This window comes from Brachypodium distachyon, chromosome 2, assembly GCF_000005505.3.
Source record: "Brachypodium distachyon strain Bd21 chromosome 2, Brachypodium_distachyon_v3.0, whole genome shotgun sequence".
Taxonomy (NCBI): domain Eukaryota; kingdom Viridiplantae; phylum Streptophyta; class Magnoliopsida; order Poales; family Poaceae; genus Brachypodium; species Brachypodium distachyon.
In genome coordinates, this window is record NC_016132.3 from 30636978 (window position 1) to 30661250 (window position 24273).

Genomic DNA, 24273 nt, shown 5'->3' on the forward strand with positions numbered 1-24273 from the left:
GGCCGAGGGCGCCTGCGGCTCCCAGTGCCGGAGCCAGCCGCGCGAGCGGCCACAATGCCGCATGCGCCAGCCAGTGAGTCCACTCACAGGCCGAAGACACGCAGCGGCAGCTACACCATGAGCACAGCGCGTCGCGAACGAGAATCATCTGAGTCGGTGAGATAACTCGCATCCGTGTAACCCTTTACACTGAGTTCATCCTCACTTCCATAAACTAGGAACATGTCCTTAGTCCTTCTCAAGTACTTAAGGATGTTTTTAACTGCTACCCAGTGGCTTTCGCCAGGGTCAGCCTGGTATCTGCTTGTTGCACTTAGAGCATAGGAAACATCAGGCCTAGTACAAATCATGGCATACATGATGGATCCGACTGCCGAAGCATACGGGATCGCACTCATCCGATTTCGCTCATCAGTTGTCGAAGGACACTGAGTCTTGCTAAGCTTTACACCATGGGACATCGGTAAGAATCCCTTCTTAGACGATTCCATGTTGAATTTCTTCAACACTTTGTCCAAATATGTACTTTGACTCAATCCAATGAGCCGCCTAGATCTATCTATATAGATCCTGATTCCCAGTATGTAAGTTGCCTCACCCAAATCTTTCATTGCGAAACTCCTTTCCAATGATTCTTTGGTTTCTTGCAACATCAAGACATCATTTCCCATCAATAATATGTCGTCCACATATAAGATTAGAAAATTTACTTTGCTCCCACTAAACTTCTTGTACAAACAAGAATCATGATCGCTCTTGATGAAGCCAAAAGATTTGACTACCTCATCAAAGCGAATGTTCCAATTCCGAGATGCTTGCTTCAGTCCATAAATGGATTTCTGAAGTTTGCATACCTTGTCAGCGTTAGCCGGATCGACAAAACCTTCGGGCTGTATCATATACACGTCCTCAGTTAAATTTCCATTGAGGAAAGCCGTCTTGACATCCATCTGCCATATCTCATAGTCGAAATAGGTTGCTATAGCTAACATGATCCGAACCGACTTAAGCATCGCTACGGGCGAGAAGGTCTCGTCGTAGTCAACTCCTTGAACCTGTCGGAACCCCTTCGCGACAAGCCGTGCTTTATAGACAGAAACATTTCCATCCATGTCAGTTTTCTTCTTAAAGACCCATTTGCTCTCGACGGGTCTTGCACCGTCTGGCAGATCAACCAAGGTCCAAACTTGATTTTCATCCATGGACTTTAACTCAGATCTCATGGCTCCAAGCCATGACTCAGAATCAGATCCCACCATCGCTTCCGAATAAGTTGTCGGCTCATCACTGTCTAACAGTAATACTTCACGAGCACTTTGCAATCTAGCAGATCTCCGTGGTTCTGGTGCTTTTACCGGCATAGATACCACGACCGGCTCAGCCTCTAAGACTGTAGCTGACTCGCCTCTAGCAGGTTCCTCCCGAATTTCTTCGAGTTGCACTGTGCTCCCACTGACTCCCCGACTGAGAAACTCTTTCTCAAGGAAGACACCGTTCCGAGCGACAAACACTTTGCCCTCTTCTCGGTTGTAGAAGTAGTACCCTAAGGTTTCCCTTGGATACCCCACGAAAATACACTTATCCAACTTGGCCGTGAGCTTGTCCGACTGAAGTCGCTTGACGAATGCTTCACAGCCCCAAATCTTAAGAAAAGACAAACTCGGCCTTTTGCCAGTCCACATCTCATGCGGTGTCTTCTCTACCGATTTCGATGGTACTCTGTTTAGTGTGAACGCTGCAGTTTCTAGACAATATCCCCAAAATGACAAAGGTAGATCTGTTCGACTCATCATTGATCGTACCATGTCCAACAAGGTCCGATTCCGCCGTTCTGATACACCGTTCCTCTGCGGCGTACCCGGTGGAGTAAGCTGAGGAACTATTCCACAACTCTTTAGATGGTCATCAAACTCATGGCTCATGTACTCGCCTCCACGGTCCGACCGTAGAAACTTTATTTTCTTGCCGAGTTGATTTTGTACCTCACTCTGGAATTCCTTGAATTTCTCAAAGGCTTCCGACTTGTGTTTCATTAAATAGACATATCCATATCTACTCAAATCATCAGTGAAGGTAATGAAGTACTCATAACCACCTCTGGCTGTCGTGCTCATTGGGCCACATACATCACTATGTATTAGATCCAACAAGTCAGACGCCCTTTCACAACTCCTTGCAAAAGGCGTCTTGGTCATTTTGCCGAGTAGGCATGACTCGCATGTCTCGAACGACTCCAAGTCGAACGAAGTTAAAAGTCCATCATCATGGAGCTTCTTCATGCGCTTCCAACTTATATGACCAAGCCGACAGTGCCAAAAGTAAGTCATATTCAGATCATTTGGTTTTAACCTTTTCACATTTATGTTATAGACTGATTCACTATCAAGATTCAAAATAAATAACCCGTCCAGGACGGGTGCAAAGCCGTGAAACATATCTTTCAAATATAAAGAACAACCATTATTCTTAATATTCGACTCATAACCTTGTCTCATTAAACATGAGGCAGAAATAATGTTTCGACTAAGCACTGGAACATAATAACAATTATTCAGCTCCATTAAGAATCCTGAAGGTAAATGAAGTTGCATCGTGCCGACTTCCAACGCAGCGACTCTCGCTTTGTTGCCGACTCGAATATCAACCTCGCCTCTTGCCACGCTCCTAGTTCTTACCAGCCCCTGCAACGAGTTGCAGATGTGAATTACTGATCCGGTATCATATACCCATGAACTGTTAGGTGCATCAGCAAGATAAATGTCTATAACATTACAAACAAGCGTACCTGAGTTAGAAGTCCCACTTCCACTCTTGGCTTTGTCAGCCAAAAACTTGCTGCAGTTCCTCTTCCAGTGCCCATCCGTCTTGCAATAGAAGCAAGTGGATCCAGCTGCAGGAGATGGCTTAGTCCCTGAGGCAGCGCTCGGGACAGAGTCCTGAGTTTTGCCTCCTGACTTAGCCTTCTTCTTCTTAGTCCAAGAACCCTTCTTGAACTTAGCCTTATTCTGCACCATCAACACTTGACTGGTGCCTTTCTTGAGGTCAGCCTCTGCTGTCTTGAGCATCCCATGTAGTTCAGTGAGCTTCTTATCCATACCATGCATGTGATAGTTCGAGATGAACGGAGCATATGCACTAGGAAGAGAGTTCAGAACTATATCTGTAGCGAACTCATCGCTTATGGGAAAACCCAGCCTATCCAAAGACTGCACGTAACCAGTCATCTTGATCACGTGCGGACTTAGTGGATCGCCGTCTTTGAGCTTACAGCCAAGCAAAGCTTGAGAGACTTGATACCTCTCGGTCTTTGCCTGAGCCTGGAACATACTTTTGAGGCTTTCGATCATATCGTAGGCCTCAACATTCTCGAACTGCTGCTGCAAGTCCGGTTCCATGTGTGCAAGCATAAGACAGCTAATTTCCGTAGACTCATCTCTAGCCTTACGGTGGGCATTCATGACAGCGACTGTCGCATCTTCATCAGGCTCATCTGGGAGTGGAGTGTCTAGAACATGGTCCTTCTTTTCTTGCTTGAGGACTATCCTCAGATTACGATACCAGTTGGTGAAATTAGTTCCATTAAGTTTATCTTTCTCTAGGATCGACCTCAACGCAAAAGTGGACAAATGAGGAAGGTTGCTAGGTGCCATTGATCTACAACAGAAAATATGCAAAACACTTAAGACATGTATTCATAAAAGAGCAGGAATATTAAACGCTTTAATACTTATGCTCCCACTAGAACCAACATCTCTCCGATGGTTACTAAGTGATTCAGGATCCTAAATAAGCAAAACGACTAGTGAGCTTTAGCATCACCGCTAGCCGCCAAGTGATCTGGGTAGGCAACACCTTGCCAATCGCATCTCATACGACTCCTGTTAGTCGGGTGGCATCACATGCCTCGGCTCCCGACCTACCTCGCCCCGAGCCCCACAACCGTTGTGATGGACTCGTCTAGCTTACCAAGTGCTTCCGCTGTAAGAGTCCGACTCAAACCCACCTAGTTGGAAAGAATTGGTAGCACCTCAATTTCATGAGCCCACTACCAAGAATGTCCAACTTGTGATGGTGCAGCACTTGGCGGGGCGACCGACTAGACCTTCTTTGAGAGATTTAAACTACCAACTATCTAATAGAGGTAAAACTGAGACATAACAATAACACAAATAAAGCAATTATAATGTGAAATGGTATGGCTCTCTTCATGGTGATCTCCATCTCCACAAAGCTTGTAAGTAGACTCGTGCCAATTCTTGTCACGTGCCGCCTTACTCCATGTCGCCGACTTGTACATCGGATTGCATGTCCTCCAGGTTCTCCAAGTAGCTACACTAGCTAGTGAACGGAAATTACATGGAAAATTCGACACGCAGGTCGTTATACAATAAATGACAGCACCTAGGCTCCAGCCGGCTGACAAAAAACGTGACACGCAGATCACGTATGGAATACACACATCACATGCACATAAGCCATACCATTCACAACATCCTGCAAAACAAGTTATGCATAGAAACGATATCTATCGGCGTTGTGAATCTCGCAACGACATCTAAGGCGCTACGACAGGGCGAAGCCGGCGGTCCGATCTGTGTTTCGGAAAACGCAGATCAAATCTGCATTCCGGTCATGGATTTCTTCATCGGATAAAACAATTTTACCCAGATCCGATCTGTGTTCCGATTCGACCAAACTCTTTGATCTTCGATCACCGCAACTGGATTTACGTGTCACAGTATACCCCGATGGCGGAAACCGACCGGTAGGGGTATGTCGTTCCACGACCTTAGCAGTATGATCACGGACAACAGATCATCCATATCCCCGAGTATGATTGATCCAATCAACCTTGTACAAAACCGATCTATCTCATAGACCGACCACCAAAACAGCAACTAGATCCAATCTAATGCCTACTGCATATCACATATGCGCGATCAAGGGCCTAATACCAGAAGCTACCGCTCTGATACCACTGAAGGGGCGCGTAGAGATAAACAAAAAACTTTTCCTACGCGAACTCCCAAGATCTAGCCGAGGTAGAAGGCCACGAGGATTACCACTAGACGCGCAGTTGCGGATTATTGATGCGGCGCCTTGATGCAGTGCAGTCCCTCGATCCGATCCAGCCGATCCAATCCCGCGATCGTCGAAGTGCTGAACGTACAGCACCTCTGCCGGTATCCACACGTGCGAGGAGGAGCTCCGGCGGCGGACTGCTAGATCCGGTGCGACGGTTGAACTGAATCGGGCTAGGGTTCTCAACGCATGAGAGTGGAAAAAACCGTGCCCTTTAGGCATCCCACGCCCCTGCTTATATATCGAGTGGAAGTGGGCTCCAAGCCTTGTGGCCCATCCACCCTGCGAGTCCAACTCGCATTGTCAGCCCAATTCCAGTTCGGGTCCAACCCGACCAAATACTTGCTCCCGCTCTTAAGTGTGTGACCCCACAGGCTCATGGCGACTTGGACACGATTGGAGTCCGACTCACAATCGATCAATCGGTAGCGGCTCCTAGCAGAACGTGCCGACTCCCAAGTACCATCGAGTCATGACGACGTACCTTCCAATGTGACATACGTCTTAGTCCCTTTTTGCCTCACGATATACCTTGTCGAACTATAGGCGATTAATCGTCATCCCTTTAATAGTTCAACTCTCTTCTCGATCTGTGATATACGATTCATCCGACTAACTCTTAGTCGATCGACCCGGTTAACAATTAACCAAGTCGCGCATGGCCATGCTTCCCGAATCATATCACTCGAGAGGGCCCAGAGAATATCTCTCCAGTCGGAGGGGCAAAATCCCATCTTGGTTATCCACATCACACAGCTTGATTCTCAGTCAACCCGAACTCTGCCTTTATAACTGCCCTGTTACGGAACAACGTTTGACAGAACCTAAGTTGGTGATCCACAACTCGGATTGTGCGATAACCTCAGGTCTAAGGATTACATTGATTGAGACATGCAAATGACGACCTACTCGTTGCATCTCAATATGGGTCAGTCCGACTCGCTAAACTCTTTAGCCGAGTCCGTGTAAGCTGGAATGACATCACCATGCCCATGACAAGTGGAACCGAGTCATCAGCCAACTTTCACATTAGTCTAGGTTATGTGTCCAGCACAACCTCAATGACTAAGGACAACTTAGTATGAACAACATGAATACATAGTTCCACAATCAAATCACATATTCAATGATACATATCAGATGTTCAAACAAGGACAACTCAATAATATTTATGAATACATTGGGAATTAAATCATACATGATTGCCTCTAGGGCATATTCCCAACAGCTCGACGTGTGGATCTCCAAGTTCTGCGACGGGGAGATAGCATCGTGCGCCAGGGAGATCGCCGATACGATCCTCCCCTTGGTGCACCACCACCACCCCGACTTCCCCTTCGAGACGCTGCTGGACGCGTGGTCGGACAGCGAGGACGGCCCCTCCCACACCAGGGCAGTGGGCATGTTCGTCGATGAAGTGGTGGAGCGGATGCAGAGGAAGCTGGAGCCGGAGCCCCATGCGGAAGACCCCGGCAACCAGCCGTCATAGTCCCCTGCAAGCTTTTGTTTTTCCTTTTGTTTCATGCAAGTGGCGCTTGGTGCTATTGAACAATTATGGTTTTATTAGTCCATGTAATCATTTGCTACTTTCATAAATCTTGCTTTCTGGTTCTATTTGGCACTTGCTCCTGGAATTGACTCGTGGGGTGGGTCTTCCTGTCCTCATGTGTTGCGCTTTGTGTTGCCGGGGACTCACACACTACCCACTTAACCAGACCAGGGACCTAGGACGGACCCGCGGTGCCAACCTGGGGCCAAGCAGCAGTGGCAAGCCACTCCGCTTGCAGGTTAGCTACTCCCAAGCACGCGCCCACGCGACGGACCCGCAAGCCGCATGAGGAGCGCACTCCCCCCGCAAACGTCCTTCTAACACTCCAGACACACGCCAGACCTGACCCACACCAACGAGCCCGCGTTGAGTATTAGAAAGCTAGACGCCTAGGATAATGCACTTAGCTGTCTTTTCTCATGTCGAACGTATCATTTGTGCACTTGGAACGCCTGCTGGAGGGGCGCGGCAAGGACGTTGTGGCCATGCACCCATTGGCGCTGAGCACTGATGGCATGCACCACCACAGTGTCTCCGCGGCAACCCTCGCCTTGGAACCGCCTACTGGAGGGATGCGGTAAGGACACTGCTGCCAGTGCACCCATCGGCACTGAGCACTGATGGCACGCACCACCACCGTGTCTCTGCGGCCTCCCTCACCTTTGTAGCCATCTCCTTAGCTTTGCTCTGAGTTGCTTCGTGGCCACCATGCCCTTTTGTAGGCACAGTGAAAAATCCTGCCACCACGCGCGCCGAGACACCACAGCACCCGTGGCGACACCCTCCTGCGGTAACAACCTTGAAGCGGTCGCCACGCACCAGTGGTCCCCGCTAGACGACACGGCCCATGAGTACTCCACGAGCATCACCGTGTGTCCGATCCCTATCCTTATCCTGCATGTCAGATTCTTACCAAGCCCAAGATGCTACGAAAAAATTCGAAATGCACGAAAAAATGGTACAGAAGGGTCGATACCAAACTTGGGTGTGAGTACTCTTTCGTTCCCAAGACGCTGCTGTCGCATGGTGTGCGTTGCGGGGGACCCGGCAATGACACGACCCCATGTCGGAGTGATCCGGCAACGGAATTTCTGTTTTCCAGGCTCCGGCAGCCCCCTGCTAACAGCCTTCCCGAGTGGTTGCTGTCCGCTCTGGCCCCGGACGCCTCCGGGTGCGCAGGGTGTGAGCCCCCGGGCGTCGCTCGCGACGCGGTACGCTGATGGTGCCGCTGTCGCTGCGTATCCTCGGCCCGCGACTCGACTCGCCGGCCGGTGCGGGCGGCATCATGGGGCAGGGGCGTCAGGGATCGCTCCGGCGATCGCCGGCGTGGCCGATGGGCCTACGCAACCTGCAAAGTAATGTACACCGAATGCATGCAAGCTAAGAACACATGCACACACGTTTTTACCCAGGTTCGGGCCACCCGGAGGTGTAAAACCCTACGTCCTGACTGTCTGAACTGGTATTGACTACAGATCAAGTGTTTACATGTTGCCAGGGGGTCCCCGGGCGCTATCTTTCTGGCTAAGTGCTCTTCACTGTTTTTTGGTACTGCTAATGGCTAAGCGTGAGTCCGTTTACCCGTCCGAGTCCGTGTAAGCTGGAATGACATCACCATGCCCATGACAAGTGGAACCGAGTCATCAGCCAACTTTCACATTAGTCTAGGTTATGTGTCCAGCACAACCTCAATGACTAAGGACAATTTAGTATGAACAACATGAATACATAGTTCCACAATCAAATCACATATTCAATGATACATATCAGATGTTCAAACAAGGACAACTCAATAATATTTATGAATACATTGGGAATTACATCATACATGATTGCCTCTAGGGCATATTCCCAACAATTACACCCCCGGGTGGCCCAAACCTGGGTAAAACTTTTGTGTCTACACTTCGTGTCTATCGCCACGTCGGCGATCGCCGGACCAATCACCTCGCCCTCCACCGAACCAAAAAGGGGGTGCTCGGCATCCCCGGTGTCGGAGACCGTGCTCCGACATCTGGCGTGCCAGGTAGGAGGGCGTGCAGAAAGCTTTGGTTAACCGCCGGCGTCATCGTCGTCAACATCGGCTTCTTCGCCTACGACATCTTCAACGACTAGCTCGCCATGCCGCCCAAGAAGGCAGACGAGCCTCGGGTCGACTTGCGCGACACTCTCGCCATGCGCACTCGGTCCCATGACGTTGCGCGTGCATCACAAGCACAAGGGGGGGACCAGGGATCCCCTCCACGGTGGCAGCAGCAGCAGTCGCAGCTGCCACCTCCACTTCCTTGGCCGTCGGCAGACAACCGGCCGAGGGCGCCTGCGGCTCCCAGTGCCGGAGCCAGCCGCGCGAGCGGCCACAATGCCGCATGCGCCAGCCAGTGAGTCCACTCACAGGCCGAAGACACGCAGCGGCAGCTACACCATGAGCACAGCGCGTCGCGTGCGACACCGACGGAGTCTCGCCCCACTCACCCGAGGGCACCGGGTGACAGGTCGGAGGGCAGCCGGTCGGAGAATCGACAGCCTCCCGCCCAGACCCCGGCGGAAGATATCATAGCCGCGCGTGTCATGGTGTGGCTCCCAGCGCCAGAGCCAGCCGCGCGAGCGGACACAATGCCGCACGCGCCGGCCAGCGAGTCCACTCGTCCAAGCTTTCACCCGCAACTTCAGGTCCACGTACAAACGACCCGTCTCCCTCAAGCAACTCCGAGCTTGCATTCAAAAAGAGGGAGAATCCATCTGTTCGTACATCCAGCGCTGGACCAACACCAAACAGGCTTGTGAGGAAGTCTCCGATGAAAGCACCATTGACGCCTTCAAACGAGGACTCCGACTCCGACGAGTCGAACTCAAGGAAGAATTGGGTCGTGTGCGGCCCACAACCATCAGCTATCTGATGGAAATCGCCAATTGATGGGCTGGCGGTGAAGACTCAGTTCGCAATGAGTGCCACCGATCTCCAGAAGAAGAGGGTGATCGTGGTCACGATCGAAGGAGGAAGCGCAAAAACCGAGCCTTTGAAGAGTCACACCCACCTGAATTCATCGCAGTGGCGTCTCCGTCAGATTTTGGCTCTCGGGAGAACGGAAATCGCGGTGGAGGTTTTCGAGGTGGTGACAAGCGCAAGCAACAATGGCAGAGAAAAGGGAACCAACCCACCCTTTCTCAACAACTAGCTTCCCCTTGCCCATTTCACGTCTACAGGGATGAGCAAAGCAACATCAAACCAAGTCACCCTCTAGCCGAGTGCCGGCGTTTCAAGGAACTACAGGCTGAGTTTGCCAGGACACAGCAGTCGGCAACCAGTGCTTGCTTCTCACAATTACCTGGGATGTTTCCATACCCTAACGAAGGAGTCAATGCACCCTTGCTGCCTCCCATACCAGGAGCTCTAGCCATCGGTGCTCCTCCTCCGCCTCCTCGCCCAGCCAGTTTTGCCAGTGTAGTGCACCCAATTGCACTTGCACCGCCACTAGAAGCGCCGACAACGGTTGCCAGTTCATATCCGACTCCGGTCGGTCACATCTGCATGATTCAAAAAGGGAAACCCACAAATAGGGTCCAAAAGTCCATAACTCGGCAGGTCCATAGGGCCGTGAGGTCACCTCCCTCTTCAACGGAGTACCTCGACTGGTCTGAAGTGGAGATCACGTTCTCCAGAGAAGATCACCCACCCTGCATCCCGCAACCGGGAAACGCAGCACTGGTGCTCGACGCACAGATCGGGGGCTACGTGTTGAACAAAGTGTTCATCGACGGCGGAAGTGGGTTAAACATTATCTATGCCGACACCCTACGAAAGATGAATCACTCAACAACAAAGCTGGCTCCCACAAAGACAACCTTCCATGGGATCATCCCAGGAAAAGCAGCCACTCCACTGGGCAAAGTTAGCCTTGACGTGGTGTTCGGCACACCCGACAATTTCAGACGCGAAAGACTCGACTTCGAAGTGGTCGACTGGCCATCCCAGTACCACATGGTCTTGAGTCGCGTCACGCTAGCACGCTTTATGGCAGTCCCGCATTACGCTTACCTTAAGCTCAAAATGCCTGGACCCAACGGCGTGATAACTATCTCTGGAAGCTTCCTGCGGTCCGATCACTGCGACTGTGAATTCCATAAAATTTCCGAGTCACTTGCCGCGCAGGACCAGACTGGCCAGGCCAACTTCTTAACAGACGACGACCAAAATTCTGTCCTTAAAAGGGTCATTGGGGCCACAGGCGGTGTAGACTTGAAGACAGAGGAAGCACAGGCCTCTTCATCAAAGGGCGCCAATGCTGGCTCAGCCAGCGGCCCTATCAACTAAGGGGTACTGGCTCGCTAGGCTCCCCCAATTGCAACAACGGGATCCCCCTCTAGCAGGCGCACTAAAACAACGAGCACACCAAGCCGGCTTCGCAGCCCATGCAGTGTAGCTCAAAAGCCCCTGCCAAAGAGTAAGTCAGTTCAAACACATACCTGTGGGCTCATCCACGCCTCGACAGGGCTGTTCAGCCAACTCGACTGCGGGATATGAGAATCAAAAACCTCCCGCTCAGACTCCAATCCAGAGCAGCGGACTTAAGAAGCAAGACGCGAAACGCCATGCAACTGCGCCGCCAACGCGCCAGGCTTTTTTACTTGATTTCTTTTTTAGTTTCTCATCTATTTGTCCTCTTTTCTCTGCATTTTCAAGTACCTTCTTGTACCATCGATACGTAATAAAAATATTTATGCTCCTATACTCAGAGTCTTTTCCTTTTACTTATCTTGTTGCGATCACATCACACTCAGAAATGAGAGATCGATCCCAAAACTTGTCCTTGGATGCACCCGACACTCGGGGGTTGCGTCCAATCGACGCAAACTTGTCATTGGAGGCACCCGACACTCGGAGGCCGCCTCCAATCGACCCAAAACTTGTCATTGGACGCACCCGACACTCGGGGGCTGCGTCCAATCAACTCCAAACTTGTCAGTGGACGCACCTGACACTCGGGGGCTGCGTCCAATCGACCGCAAACTTGTCATTGGATGCACCCGACCCTCAAGGGCTGCCTCCAATCGACCCAAAACTTGTCATTAGACGCACCTGACACTCAGGGGCTGCGTCCAATCGACCGCAAAATTGTCAATGGATGCACCCGACACTCAGGGGCTGCGTCCAATCGACCCAAAACTTGTCATTGTACGCACCCGACACTCGGGGGGCTGTGTCCAATCGACCGCAAACTTGTCATTGGACGCACCCGACACTCGGGGGCTGTGTCCAATCGATCCAAAACTTGTCATTGGACCCACCCGACACTCGGGGGCTGCGTCCAATCAACGCAAAACTTGTCATTGGACGCACCCGACACTCGGGGGCTGCGTCCAATCGATCCAAAACTTGTCATTGGACCCACCCGACACTCGGGGGCTGCGTCCAATCGACCCAAAACTTGTCATTGGACGCATCCGACACTCGGGGGCTGCGTCCAATCAACTCCAAACTTGTCATTCGACGCACCCGACACTCGGGGGCTGCGTCCAATCGACCGCAAACTCGTCATTGGACACACCCGACACTCGGGGGCTGCGTCCTATCAACCGCAAACTCGTCAATGGACGCACCCGACACTCTGGAGCTGCCTCAGATCGACCCAAAACTTGTCATTGGACGCACCTGGCACTCGGGGGCTGCATCCAATCGACCGCAAACTTGTCTTTGGACGCACCCGACACTCGGGGCTGCGTCCTATCGACCGCAAACTCGTCAATGGACGCACCCGACACTCGGGGGCTGCGTCCTATCGACCGCAAACTCGTCAATGAACGCACCCGACACTCTGGGGCTGCCTCCAATCGACCCAAAACTCGTCATTGGACGCACCCGACACGGGGGGGCTGCAACCAATCGACCGCAAACTTGTCATTGGACGCACCCGACACTCGGGGGCTGCGTCCAATTGATCCCAACATTGTCAGTGGACGCACCCGACACTCGGGGGCTGCGTCCAATCGACCACAACATTGTCAGTGGACACACCCCACACTCGGGGGCTGCGACCAATCGACCTCAAACATGTCATTGGGCGCACCCGACACTCGGGGGCTGCCTCTAATCGACCCAAAACATTGCCATTGGACGCACCCGACACTCGGGGGCTGCGTCCAATCGACCGCAAATGTCGTAGCCGGGGGCTTAGACATCGGGCATGCGAGGCACCCCCTTTTTGGTTCGGTAGTGAGCGCTGGGGATCTCTTCGGCGATCGCCGACGAGGTCAATGATGATCTTACAATGCACCAGCCTGTTTACCCAGGTTCGGGTCACCCGGAGGTGTAAAACCTTACGTCCCGCTTCTGAGTTTTTATTAGCCAACGAACAAGTGTTTAGAGGTTGCCGGGGAGTCCCCGGGCGCTCTCTTCCCTTTCTGCTAAGTGGCTGCTTGCTACTTTTAGCTAAAGACCCGAACTCTAACTCCACTGGAGTGCAATCCCCAAAAAGAACCCGGACCGTTGGCGTTGGTGCATGGGGGACAAGTGTCGAGCAAAGACCCTAGGCAGCTTGCCCTTGCTGTGCTGGCATGCATGCATGGTACGAAGCACTGTAACTCGGGCGGACGTGCCTTGGATTCACAGCGGGCCACTCACTGTGGGCTGACTTGACAGGGAACCACCCTTCTGTCGGAGCATTTAATGCTTGCTTGTGCCATACTCCACGCCCTGACCAGCCCTGTGCAAAAGGTGCCTGCTAGGTGGCCACGTGGTGCCAATACTCTGCTTGCCCTGGGCGCCGGCCCTGTTGTAAGCGCCTACGCCGGGAGGGTGCCCTGACGGGAACCTTTGCGCTGCCATCCGAGGCGACCCCCGCAGCCCGGCTAGTCCTGCCGGGCTGGTGGCTTCCCGGGCAGCTTGCACCGGCTTGCCTGTGGTGCAGTCCTTGCGGAGAGCAAGCAAGGCGACCCACGCGTTGCGCAATGGTGGCACCCCGGGTGCCACTGGTGCGACAGTAGCCCCCGAGCATGGGGGACAGCGGTGAAGAATATCCTTAAGTACTTGAGAAGGACTAAGGATATGTTTTTGGTTTACGGTGGTGAGGATGAGCTCGTTGTAAAGGGTTACACCGATGCTAGTTTCCAAACCGACAAGGACGATTATCGATCACAATCTGGATACGTGTTCGTCTTGAACGGAGGTGCGGTGAGCTGGAAGAGCTCTAAGCAAGAAACGGTGGCCGACTCTACAACAGAAGCTGAGTATATCGCGGCTTCGGAAGCCGCGAAAGAAGGCGTTTGGATCAGAAAGTTTGTTTCTGAGCTTGGAGTGGTTCAGGGCGCGTCCAATCCCATGGACCTCTACTGTGACAACAGTGGTGCTATTGCACAAGCCAAAGAACCACGACATCACCAAAAATCCAAACACATACTCAGGCGTTACCATCTCATACGGGAATTCGTGGAGAGAGGTGACGTTAAGATATGCAAGGTACACACGGATCTCAATATTGCCGATCCGTTGACAAAGCCTCTCCCGCAGCCAAAGCATGAGGCGCACACACGAGCCATGGGTATGCGATACTTGGATGATCGACTCTAGTGCAAGTGGGAGACTGTTGGAGATATGCCCTAGAGGCAATCATGTGATGATGTTATTTCCTATGTATTCATGAGTTATTGTTATTGTCCTTGAACATCATCACTGATATGTATCAATAAATACGTGATTTGTTTGTGAGACTATGTATTCTATGATGTTGTTCTAATGGTCCCTAGTCATTGAGGTTATGCGGACACATAATCTAGACTAGCAATGTGAATCAGTATGATGACTATGTTTCACAAGTCATAGGGCAAGGTGTTGCCGACTGATAGCATGGACTCGACAATGAGATTGTTGAGTCGGACAGACCCGCACTGAGACACAACGAGATGATTGTCATTTGTTAGTCTCAAGTACGATGTATATGCCAGTCCTAGACCTGAGGTCATCGTATGAGCTTGGGATGTGAATCGGCCTACTTAGGGGTTGCCAAACGCTACTCCGTAACTGGGTGGTTATAAAGGTAGCTTTCGGGTTTGCTGAGAAACATACTGCGAGTCATGGTTGATCAAGATGGGATTTGCCCCTCCTGTTCGGAGAGATATCTCTGGGCCCTCTCGAGTGATCAGATTCGGAAAGCATGGCCATGCGACTTGGGTTAAGTGTTAACCCGTTCGGGAATCTGTATCACAGGAACGAGAAGAGACTCGAGCTATCCACAAGGATGACACGCACTCGCCTTGAGCTCGACACACATATCGCGAGGCAAAAGGAATGTTGCATATGACACATTGTATGGTTCGTCAATATACCTTGTGGTTACTCGGGAGTTGGCACGTGCTGCTAGGCGCCGCTACCAACTATCGACTTGAGTCGGTGCCAGTGGACGAGTAAGGTGTTACTCGGGCCCGCAGTCCGAGCTCGTAGTCGTGGCCGACTGACCGCGAACCTGAAGGGTCACACGCTTAAGGGGTGGGAACCGAGTTGGATCGGATCCAACTCGTATCGGGCTTGGACTCCTAATGGGCCTCAAGTGTTGAGCCCACTAGGGACGTCTATATAAGTGGAGGAGACCAACCCGTCTAGGGTAACCCCAGTTCAGACGCGAGTTAGACTCGGCCGTCGCACCTCCACGCCCAAAGCCTTGCGATCGGATCTAGCAGTCCGCCGCACGGAGTTCCTCCCTGTACGTGTGGATACCTCGGAGGCGCTGCACCTGCGGCGCTTGGACGAACTGTTCGTGGGATCGGCGAGGAGGAGCAGGCTGTTCGACTACTCGGCATCGACGCGCTACATCGACTCTACTTCCGCTACGGGTCTGCGCGTCTAGTGGTAATCTCGTGATCCATTATCTACAGCATTGATCCGGGCGGAAGCGGTAGAAAATTTTATTTTGTGCTAGCGTAGCATACCGCGTTCCCCAACAGTGGTATCAGAGCCGATGCTGTCTGTTTTGGATTCGAATTACGTGCATAAGTGTTATGCGGTTAGTAGTAGATGTGATCTATTGCTATCTTGGTGGTCGATCTAAGTGTTAGATCGGTTTTGTAGTCAATCGATTGGATCGATTGTACTCGGGGATCATGGATATTCGATTCTGATAATCGTGATGTAGAAGGTCGTGACACAACATACTCCTACCGGTCGGATTTCCGCCATCGGAGTAGACAGTGAAACATAAATCCGGATACAATTCATGAGATCAATGTGATTGATCGAATCGGAATAGAAATCCATGAAGGAAATTTCGGATTGGATCTGAAAAATTCTACCGCCGTGCTATCTATTCATAGCGCCTTAGTTGTTGTTGCGAGTTCACATCAATTCGGTAGAATAGGTTTCTACGCTTAACTTGTTTTTGCAGGATTGATGTGAATAGTATGGCTCATATGTATGTGATGCATGTGTGTAATATTTGCATGACCTGCGTGTCATGAGTTTGTCAGCCAGGCTGGAGCCAAGGTGCTGTCTTTATAATTGTATAACGACCTGCGTGTCGGCATTTGATGTCATTCTCCATGTAAATTCTTTGCTAGATACTAGGTGTAGTCATTTAGTATGAATTGGAGGACGTGTGCACCATGGCGGCTTGATGAACAGGTTCCTGGAGATGGAGATCACCATGAAGAACAGAGCCATACTATTTCACATGTTAATTTGATTATCTGTGATGGTTATTGCTTTGTTTACTCCTATGCATGTTATTGTGTTAGAGTAGAATGATCCCTCAAAGAATGTCAAGTTTATTTACCTCCCCAATAGCTGCAACACCACAAGACAAGTACATTTGGTGATGGGCTCATGAAATTGGGGTATCACCATTTTTCCTTGTCGTTGGTGATGTTCGTGTCGGACACTTACATGCGAAGCTTTGGTTAACTTGACGGGGCTATCAAAACGGTTTTGGGCCTCGAGGTGAAAGGAGTCGGAGCCGGGGCAAGTGTTGCCTACCGACTAACAAGAGTCGTATAGAGATACGATTGGCAAGAGTTGCCTACCGAGTGATTCAATCGGCTAGCAGTGATGCTAAAGCTCACTAGACGATTGGTTGATCTTGGATCTTGAATCACTAATGATCAATGGAGGGATGTTGATTTTAGTGGGAGTATATTTCTATTAAATTGTTTAATATGAATTACTCTTCATGAATACTTGTCTTAGTGTTTTTGCATTTTCTGTTGTAGATCAATGGCACCACCTCAATTGTCCAGTTTTGCTTTGAGATCTGTTCTTGAGAAAGATAAACTAAATGGAACTAACTTCACCAACTGGTATCGGAACCTGAGAATCGTTCTCAGGCACGATAAGAAAGAACATGTCATAGAGAACCCACTTCCAGAGGAGCCGGCTGATAATGCCACTGCTGCTGTTAGAAACGCCTATCAACGCTCATGTGATGAGTCGATTGAGATCAGCTGTCTGATGCTTGCCTATATGGAGCCCGAACTGCAGCAGCAGTTTGAGAATGTTGAGGCTTTCGATATGATCGAGACTCTCAAAGGCATGTTTCAGACTCAGGCTAGGACCGAAAGATTTAATGTCTGGAGGTCCTTCCTGGAGACTAAGCTGAAAGAAGGCGAACCCTTGAGCCCACATGTAATCAAGTTGGTTGGTTACACGCAAAGCTTGGAGAAGCTGGGTTTTCCGCTGAGCCAAGAGTTGGCCACGGATACAATTCTGGCATCTCTTCCGCCAAGCTATGCGCAGTTCGTTCAGAACTACCATATGCATGGTATGGAAAAGAAAGTCACTGAATTGCATGGGATGCTTAAAACAGCAGAGGAGGATATCAAGAAAAATACCAAGCAAGTGTTGCTGGTACAGGGAAAGCCAAAGTTCAAGAAGAATTCTTGGGCTAAGAAGAAGGCAAAGAAGGGAAAGGCTAAGGATGTGATCCCGACCCCTGCCCCTGCTGCGCCTAAGGCTGGACCGGACTCAGAGACCGTATGCTTTTTCTGCAAAGGCACCGGTCATTGGAAGAGGAACTGCAGCAAGTACCAGGCCCACGTGGCAAAGAAGGGTGGAAGTGTGACTTCTACTTCAGGTACGGTTGTTGTATGTGTTATAGACATTTATCTTGCTGATGCACCTAACAGCTCTTGGGTATTGGATACCGGATCGGTTGTTCACATTTGCAACTCGATGCAGGGGTTGGCAAGGACTAGGAGCGTCGCAAGTGGAGAGGTTGACATAAGGGTTGGCAATAAAGCAAGAGTTGCAGCGTTGGCCGCCGGGACTATGCAACTTCATTTACCTTCTGGATTTGTTATGGAATTAGATAATTGTTATTATGTTCCTGCTTTAAGTCGAAACATTATATCTGTCTCAAAGTTGTTGAGTCATGGTTATGAATTCAATATTAAGGGCAATGGTTGTTCTTTTTATTTGAAGGATATGTTTTACGGCTTTGCACCTGTTGCGAACGGGTTATTCATCCTTAATCTTGAAGGAGAATCTGTCTATAACATTAATGTCAAGAGGCGCAAGCCCAACGATCTGAATCAAACCTATTTTTGGCATTGTCGTTTGGGTCACATAAGTGACAAACGCATGAAGAAGCTCCATGGAGATGGACTTTTAACTTCGTTTGATTATGAATCATTCGAGACATGCGAGTCTTGTCTACTAGGCAAGATGACCAAGTCGCCTTTTGCAAAGAGTTGCGAGAGGGCGACCGACTTGTTGGAACTCATACATACTGATGTGTGTGGACCAATGAGCACGACAGCTAGAGGAGGTTATCAATACTTCATAACATTCACTGATGATTTGAGTAGATATGGATATGTCTACTTAATGAAACATAAGTCGGAAACCTTTGAAAAGTTCAAGGAGTTCCAGAATGAAGTAGAGAACCAACGTGGCAAGAAAATAAAGCTTCTACGATCTGATCGTGGAGGCGAGTACTTGAGTCACGAGTTCGACGATCATCTGAAGAGTTGTGGAATTGTTCCACAGCTCACACCGCCGGGTACACCACAAAGAAATGGTGTGTCGGAAAGGCGGAACCGGACCTTGTTGGACATGGTTCGGTCGATGATGAGTCAGTCAGATCTTCCCTTGTCATTTTGGGGTTATGCTCTAGAAACCGCAGCGTTCACACTAAACAGAGTACCATCCAAGTCCGTAGATAAGACACCATATGAGATATGGACTGGAAAGCGTCCCAGTTTGTCTTTTCTAAAGATTTGGGGCTGTGATGCATTTGTCAAACGACTTCAGTCGGACAAGCTCACTCCCAAATCAGACAAGTGCATATTCGTGGGATATCCAAGGGAAACCTTAGGATATTACTTCTACAACCGGGCAGAGGGCAAAGTGTTTGTCGCTCGAAACGGTGTCTTCCTTGAGAAAGAGTTTCTCAGTCGAGAGGCAAGTGGGAGGTCAGTGCAACTCGAAGAAGTTCGAGATGAGCCAGTAGGGGATAACTTGACAGGTGATGTCCGTGTGACTGAGCCAGTCGTCGTACCCACGGCCAATACAGCACCGTATCCACGAAGGTCGGAAAGACTACGTAATATACGCAATGTGTTGTTGCTAGACAATGACGAGCCGACTAATTATGCAGAAGCGATGGTGGGTCCTGAGTCCGAGTTATGGCTTGAGGCCATGAGATCCGAATTAAAGTCCATGGATGAAAACCGAGTTTGGAACTTGGTAGATCCGCCAGAGGGTGTAAAAACCATTGAGTGCAAATGGATATTTAAAAGAAAAACTGATATGGATGGAAATGTTCAAATCCATAAAGCTCGACTTGTCGCAAAGGGTTTTCGACAAGTTCAAGGAGTTGACTACGACGAGACTTTCTCGCCGGTAGCGATGCTTAAATCAGTTCGGATCATTCTAGCTATTGCTGCATATTTCGATTACGAGATATGGCAAATGGATGTCAAAACGGCTTTCCTTAACGGAAATTTAACCGAGGACGTGTATATGATACAGCCCGAGGGTTTTGTCGATCCAAAGAATGCTGGAAAAATATGCAAACTTCAGAAATCCATCTATGGATTGAAGCAAGCATCTCGGAGCTGGAACATTCGTTTTGATGAAGTAGTCAAAGGGTTTGGCTTCATCAAAAATGAAGAAGAACCTTGTGTATACAAGAAGTTTAGTGCAAACTCAGTCGTATTTCTAATCTTATATGTGGATGACATATTATTGATTGGAAATGACATTCCGATGCTAGAAGCCGCCAAGGACTCATTGAAGAAAAGTTTTTCAATGAAGGACTTGGGAGAAGCGGCTTATATTTTGGGAATCAGGATCTATAGAGATAGATCAAGGAGGCTTATTGGTTTAAGCCAGAGTACATATGTTGACAAAGTGTTGAAGAGGTTCAACATGAATGACGCAAAGAAAGGGTTCTTGCCCATGTCGCATGGTATAAGTCTAAGCAAGACTCAGAGTCCTTCGACTTCTGATGAGCGAAGTCGGATGAGTGCGATTCCGTATGCTTCGGCGGTCGGATCCATCATGTACGCCATGTTGTACTCGACCGGATGTTTCCTATGCTCTAAGTGTTACGAGCAGGTATCAGGCTGACCCCGGTGAGAGTCACTGGACAGCGGTGAAGAATATCCTTAAGTACTTGAGAAGGACTAAGGATATGTTTTTGGTTTACGGTGGTGAGGATGAGCTCGTTGTAAAGGGTTACACCGATGCTAGTTTCCAAACCGACAAGGACGATTATCGATCACAATCTGGATACGTGTTCGTCTTGAACGGAGGTGCGGTGAGCTGGAAGAGCTCTAAGCAAGAAACGGTGGCCGACTCTACAACAGAAGCTGAGTATATCGCGGCTTCGGAAGCCGCGAAAGAAGGCGTTTGGATCAGAAAGTTTGTTTCTGAGCTTGGAGTGGTTCAGGGCGCGTCCAATCCCATGGACCTCTACTGTGACAACAGTGGTGCTATTGCACAAGCCAAAGAACCACGACATCACCAAAAATCCAAACACATACTCAGGCGTTACCATCTCATACGGGAATTCGTGGAGAGAGGTGACGTTAAGATATGCAAGGTACACACGGATCTCAATATTGCCGATCCGTTGACAAAGCCTCTCCCGCAGCCAAAGCATGAGGCGCACACACGAGCCATGGGTATGCGATACTTGGATGATCGACTCTAGTGCAAGTGGGAGACTGTTGGAGATATGCCCTAGAGGCAATCATGTGATGATGTTATTTCCTATGTATTCATGAGTTATTGTTATTGTCCTTGAACATCATCACTGATATGTATCAATAAATACGTGATTTGTTTGTGAGACTATGTATTCTATGATGTTGTTCTAATGGTCCCTAGTCATTGAGGTTATGCGGACACATAATCTAGACTAGCAATGTGAATCAGTATGATGACTATGTTTCACAAGTCATAGGGCAAGGTGTTGCCGACTGATAGCATGGACTCGACAATGAGATTGTTGAGTCGGACAGACCCGCACTGAGACACAACGAGATGATTGTCATTTGTTAGTCTCAAGTACGATGTATATGCCAGTCCTAGACCTGAGGTCATCGTATGAGCTTGGGATGTGAATCGGCCTACTTAGGGGTTGCCAAACGCTACTCCGTAACTGGGTGGTTATAAAGGTAGCTTTCGGGTTTGCTGAGAAACATACTGCGAGTCATGGTTGATCAAGATGGGATTTGCCCCTCCTGTTCGGAGAGATATCTCTGGGCCCTCTCGAGTGATCAGATTCGGAAAGCATGGCCATGCGACTTGGGTTAAGTGTTAACCCGTTCGGGAATCTGTATCACAGGAACGAGAAGAGACTCGAGCTATCCACAAGGATGACACGCACTCGCCTTGAGCTCGACACACATATCGCGAGGCAAAAGGAATGTTGCATATGACACATTGTATGGTTCGTCAATATACCTTGTGGTTACTCGGGAGTTGGCACGTGCTGCTAGGCGCCGCTACCAACTATCGACTTGAGTCGGTGCCAGTGGACGAGTAAGGTGTTACTCGGGCCCGCAGTCCGAGCTCGTAGTCGTGGCCGACTGACCGCGAACCTGAAGGGTCACACGCTTAAGGGGTGGGAACCGAGTTGGATCGGATCCAACTCGTATCGGGCTTGGACTCCTAATTGGCCCCAAGTGTTGAGCCCACTGGGGACGTCTATATAAGTGGAGGAGACCAACCCGTCTAGGGTAACCCCAGTTCAGACGCGAGTTAGACTCGGCCGTCGCACCTCCACGCCCAAAGCCTTGCGATCGGATCTAGCAGTCTGCCGCACGGAGTTCCTCCCTGTACGTGTGGATACCTCGGAGGCGCTGCACCTGCGGCGCTTGGACGAACTGTTCGTGGGATCGGCGAGGAGGAGCAGGCTGTTCGACTACTCGGCATCGACGCGCTACATCGACTCTACTTCCGCTACGGGTCTGCGCGTCTAGTGGTAATCTCGTGATCCATTATCTACAGCATTGATCCGGGCGGAAGCGGTAGAAAATTTTATTTTGTGCTAGCGTAGCATACCGCGTTCCCCAACAGTCACGTTCCGCGGCCGCGACAAGATGAAGTCGGAGTTCATTGTGCAGAGCGAGAAGAAGATCGAGAAGGAGTGGCGCCGGAGCTGGTGTTGGGTTCGCGTGGATGAGCCCGACGAGTTCATTCACACGCCCACCGAGCTACCGGTGAGTAACGGCAGCTGGCGGGACCGTGACAGTCGGGACACAGAGCTCCTTCCCATCATCAAGAAGATCAAGGCCCTGCGGCTAGCGGGCTCACCGATCGGGATGTGGCGCGTACCTACATCAGCCGACGCATCACGCCACTGCAGCTGCGGTCCCGTCGCGCGTGGATGTACATGGGGCCCGGCGACTCCACGCGCCTAGATAGCGTGGGCTGGACACCGGAGGTGATCCAGGAGTGGGTGAAGGGAATCACAGGCAAGGACATTCCATTCGCGGAGCTGCCCCTGGGGGCTCAATCCCTTCACGCTGGCGTCGCGGGCCTCCATGACATCATCGGCGGCTACCCACCATGCAACGGGTGGGGGCTAATGTCCGATCCCCCGGTCCCAGCCCCGAAGCCTCCGCCACCCGCAGCCCGTGGGAAGCAAGTGGCTGAGGAGAGCGAGGGGGGGATTAGATTCAGCTGGCCCGGCGACGAGTCCTCCGGGGACGAGCCTGGCGGCATTGCCGGGGCCAGGACGGTCCTCCCCGAGGCGGAGGTGGAGGACGAGGACGACGTGCCGCTAGTGCGGCGACCGAGGGCGCCGGCGGCAGCAGCTTCCTCCGCAACGACTACGGGCACCCTGGCAGCTGCCGCGGCAACTCCACGAGGGTCCGCGGCCCCACCAAAGCGGGGGATCTTCACAGGTTACTCGCTCAGGATCAACCCCCCAAGGTAAGCTGATGGTTCCTCCCCCCTTCTATTTACGAGTTTGTGCTTGCCTTGATTCCTTTGTTTCTTCGTTGACGCCTTGCAGGGACAGCGCTCCAGCCGGAGCCGGAAAGAGGGAGAGAACCGACTCTACACCCGCCGCGCCCAGCAAGAAGCCGCGTACGCGGGCTAGTACTAGTGCCAGCCAGGCCAGCACGTGGGCCCGCGACGCCGCCACTACGCCCGCTGCCGACCCGGTCCTAGAGGAGGAGGTACGCCCGCCACCACTATGCCCGTAGCAGGTACGGTCCCCTCTCCTGATTCCACTGTACACGCTCCTTTTGCACGCTGATCCTTAACCGTGTGTTTATCTTGGTTGCACGCGAGACCCAGCCTGCGGGGGATAGTCCGACAGCAGAAGCCGGGACGGAGGGGGACAAGCCTCCTCCCACAAGCAGGGCGACCCCACAAGGTAATCACCCCGAACTCCCTTGTGCTCGTTGCCGGGTACCCCATCTTAGCTTGAGATACTCATTCTGCTCTTGTCGCAGGTCCCGATGCACCCACCACGGGGGCGGACGACATCGTGATCGACCTCACCTCTGACGCCGAGGACGCAGAGCTGAGGGACGAGCCCGAGGTGGCCCCTGCGCCAAGCCCCGCCACCCCAGATACGACGGTGGTAGCACCTCCCGCCGCTACCGGAGGGGCGCTCGACGGCACGTCCCTGGCCCCGCAGACCAGAGGTGCGGACCCCGCAGCCGCTCAGCAGGAGGCGACTCCTGCCGGGGGCGTGGCCCCCCCACCAGACCCGCAACCCACTAGCGCGGGTGTGGAGCAAGACGTGGCTGGGGAGCAGCAGGCGGCTCCCCTGCAAGGGGACGATGCTCCTCCCGGCCAAACCATGGCGGCGGGGGTCTTGTCCTCGTCCGCCGCTACCTCCAGCCCAGACCTCGGCATCCTTGCCAGGGCGACTTAGGACCCAATCACCTGGGACCCAAGTATCTACGATCAGGGGCACCAGTTCCTTGACGCCATCAAGGAGCAGCAACTGGCGTTCGACACCTTGTTCAACAAGGTGAGGGAGCACCACGAGCTCGCGAAGGGCCAGCTGGGCGAAGTGCGGCGGGATGTCGAGAGGGAGCGGCAGGAGCTCTCCCGGCTAAGGGAGGAGACCCGCCTGGTTCGACAGCCAGGGACGAGGCCACAATGCCGGTCGTCCCCGAGGCAGAGCTCCACCGGTAACCGGAGGCCCAACGCACCGAGCACCAGCAAGTACTAGACTCACTGGCTGCGACGCAGG

At 51.4% G+C, this 24273-nt stretch overlaps 2 protein-coding genes across 2 annotated transcripts; one reads left to right on the forward strand and one right to left on the reverse strand.

Annotated features, from left to right (window-relative positions):
- Window positions 1-2388: 2388 nt before the first annotated feature.
- On the reverse strand, window positions 2389-10030 carry LOC106866053. Its single transcript, XM_014898579.2, has 3 exons — window positions 9958-10030; window positions 2786-3538; window positions 2389-2681 (listed from the first exon to the last, which is right to left on the reverse strand). The coding sequence occupies exons 1-3, from the start codon at window positions 10028-10030 to the stop codon at window positions 2665-2667; spliced, it is 843 nt and encodes a 280-aa protein (XP_014754065.1). The 3' UTR covers window positions 2389-2664.
- A 6200-nt stretch (window positions 10031-16230) lies between these two features.
- On the forward strand, window positions 16231-17847 carry LOC112271070. The gene is made up of 2 exons (XM_024459981.1): window positions 16231-17682; window positions 17787-17847. Exons 1-2 carry the CDS (start codon window positions 16827-16829, stop codon window positions 17801-17803), a joined length of 873 nt encoding a protein of 290 aa, XP_024315749.1. The 5' UTR covers window positions 16231-16826; the 3' UTR covers window positions 17804-17847.
- The last annotated feature ends 6426 nt before the right edge of the window (window positions 17848-24273 follow it).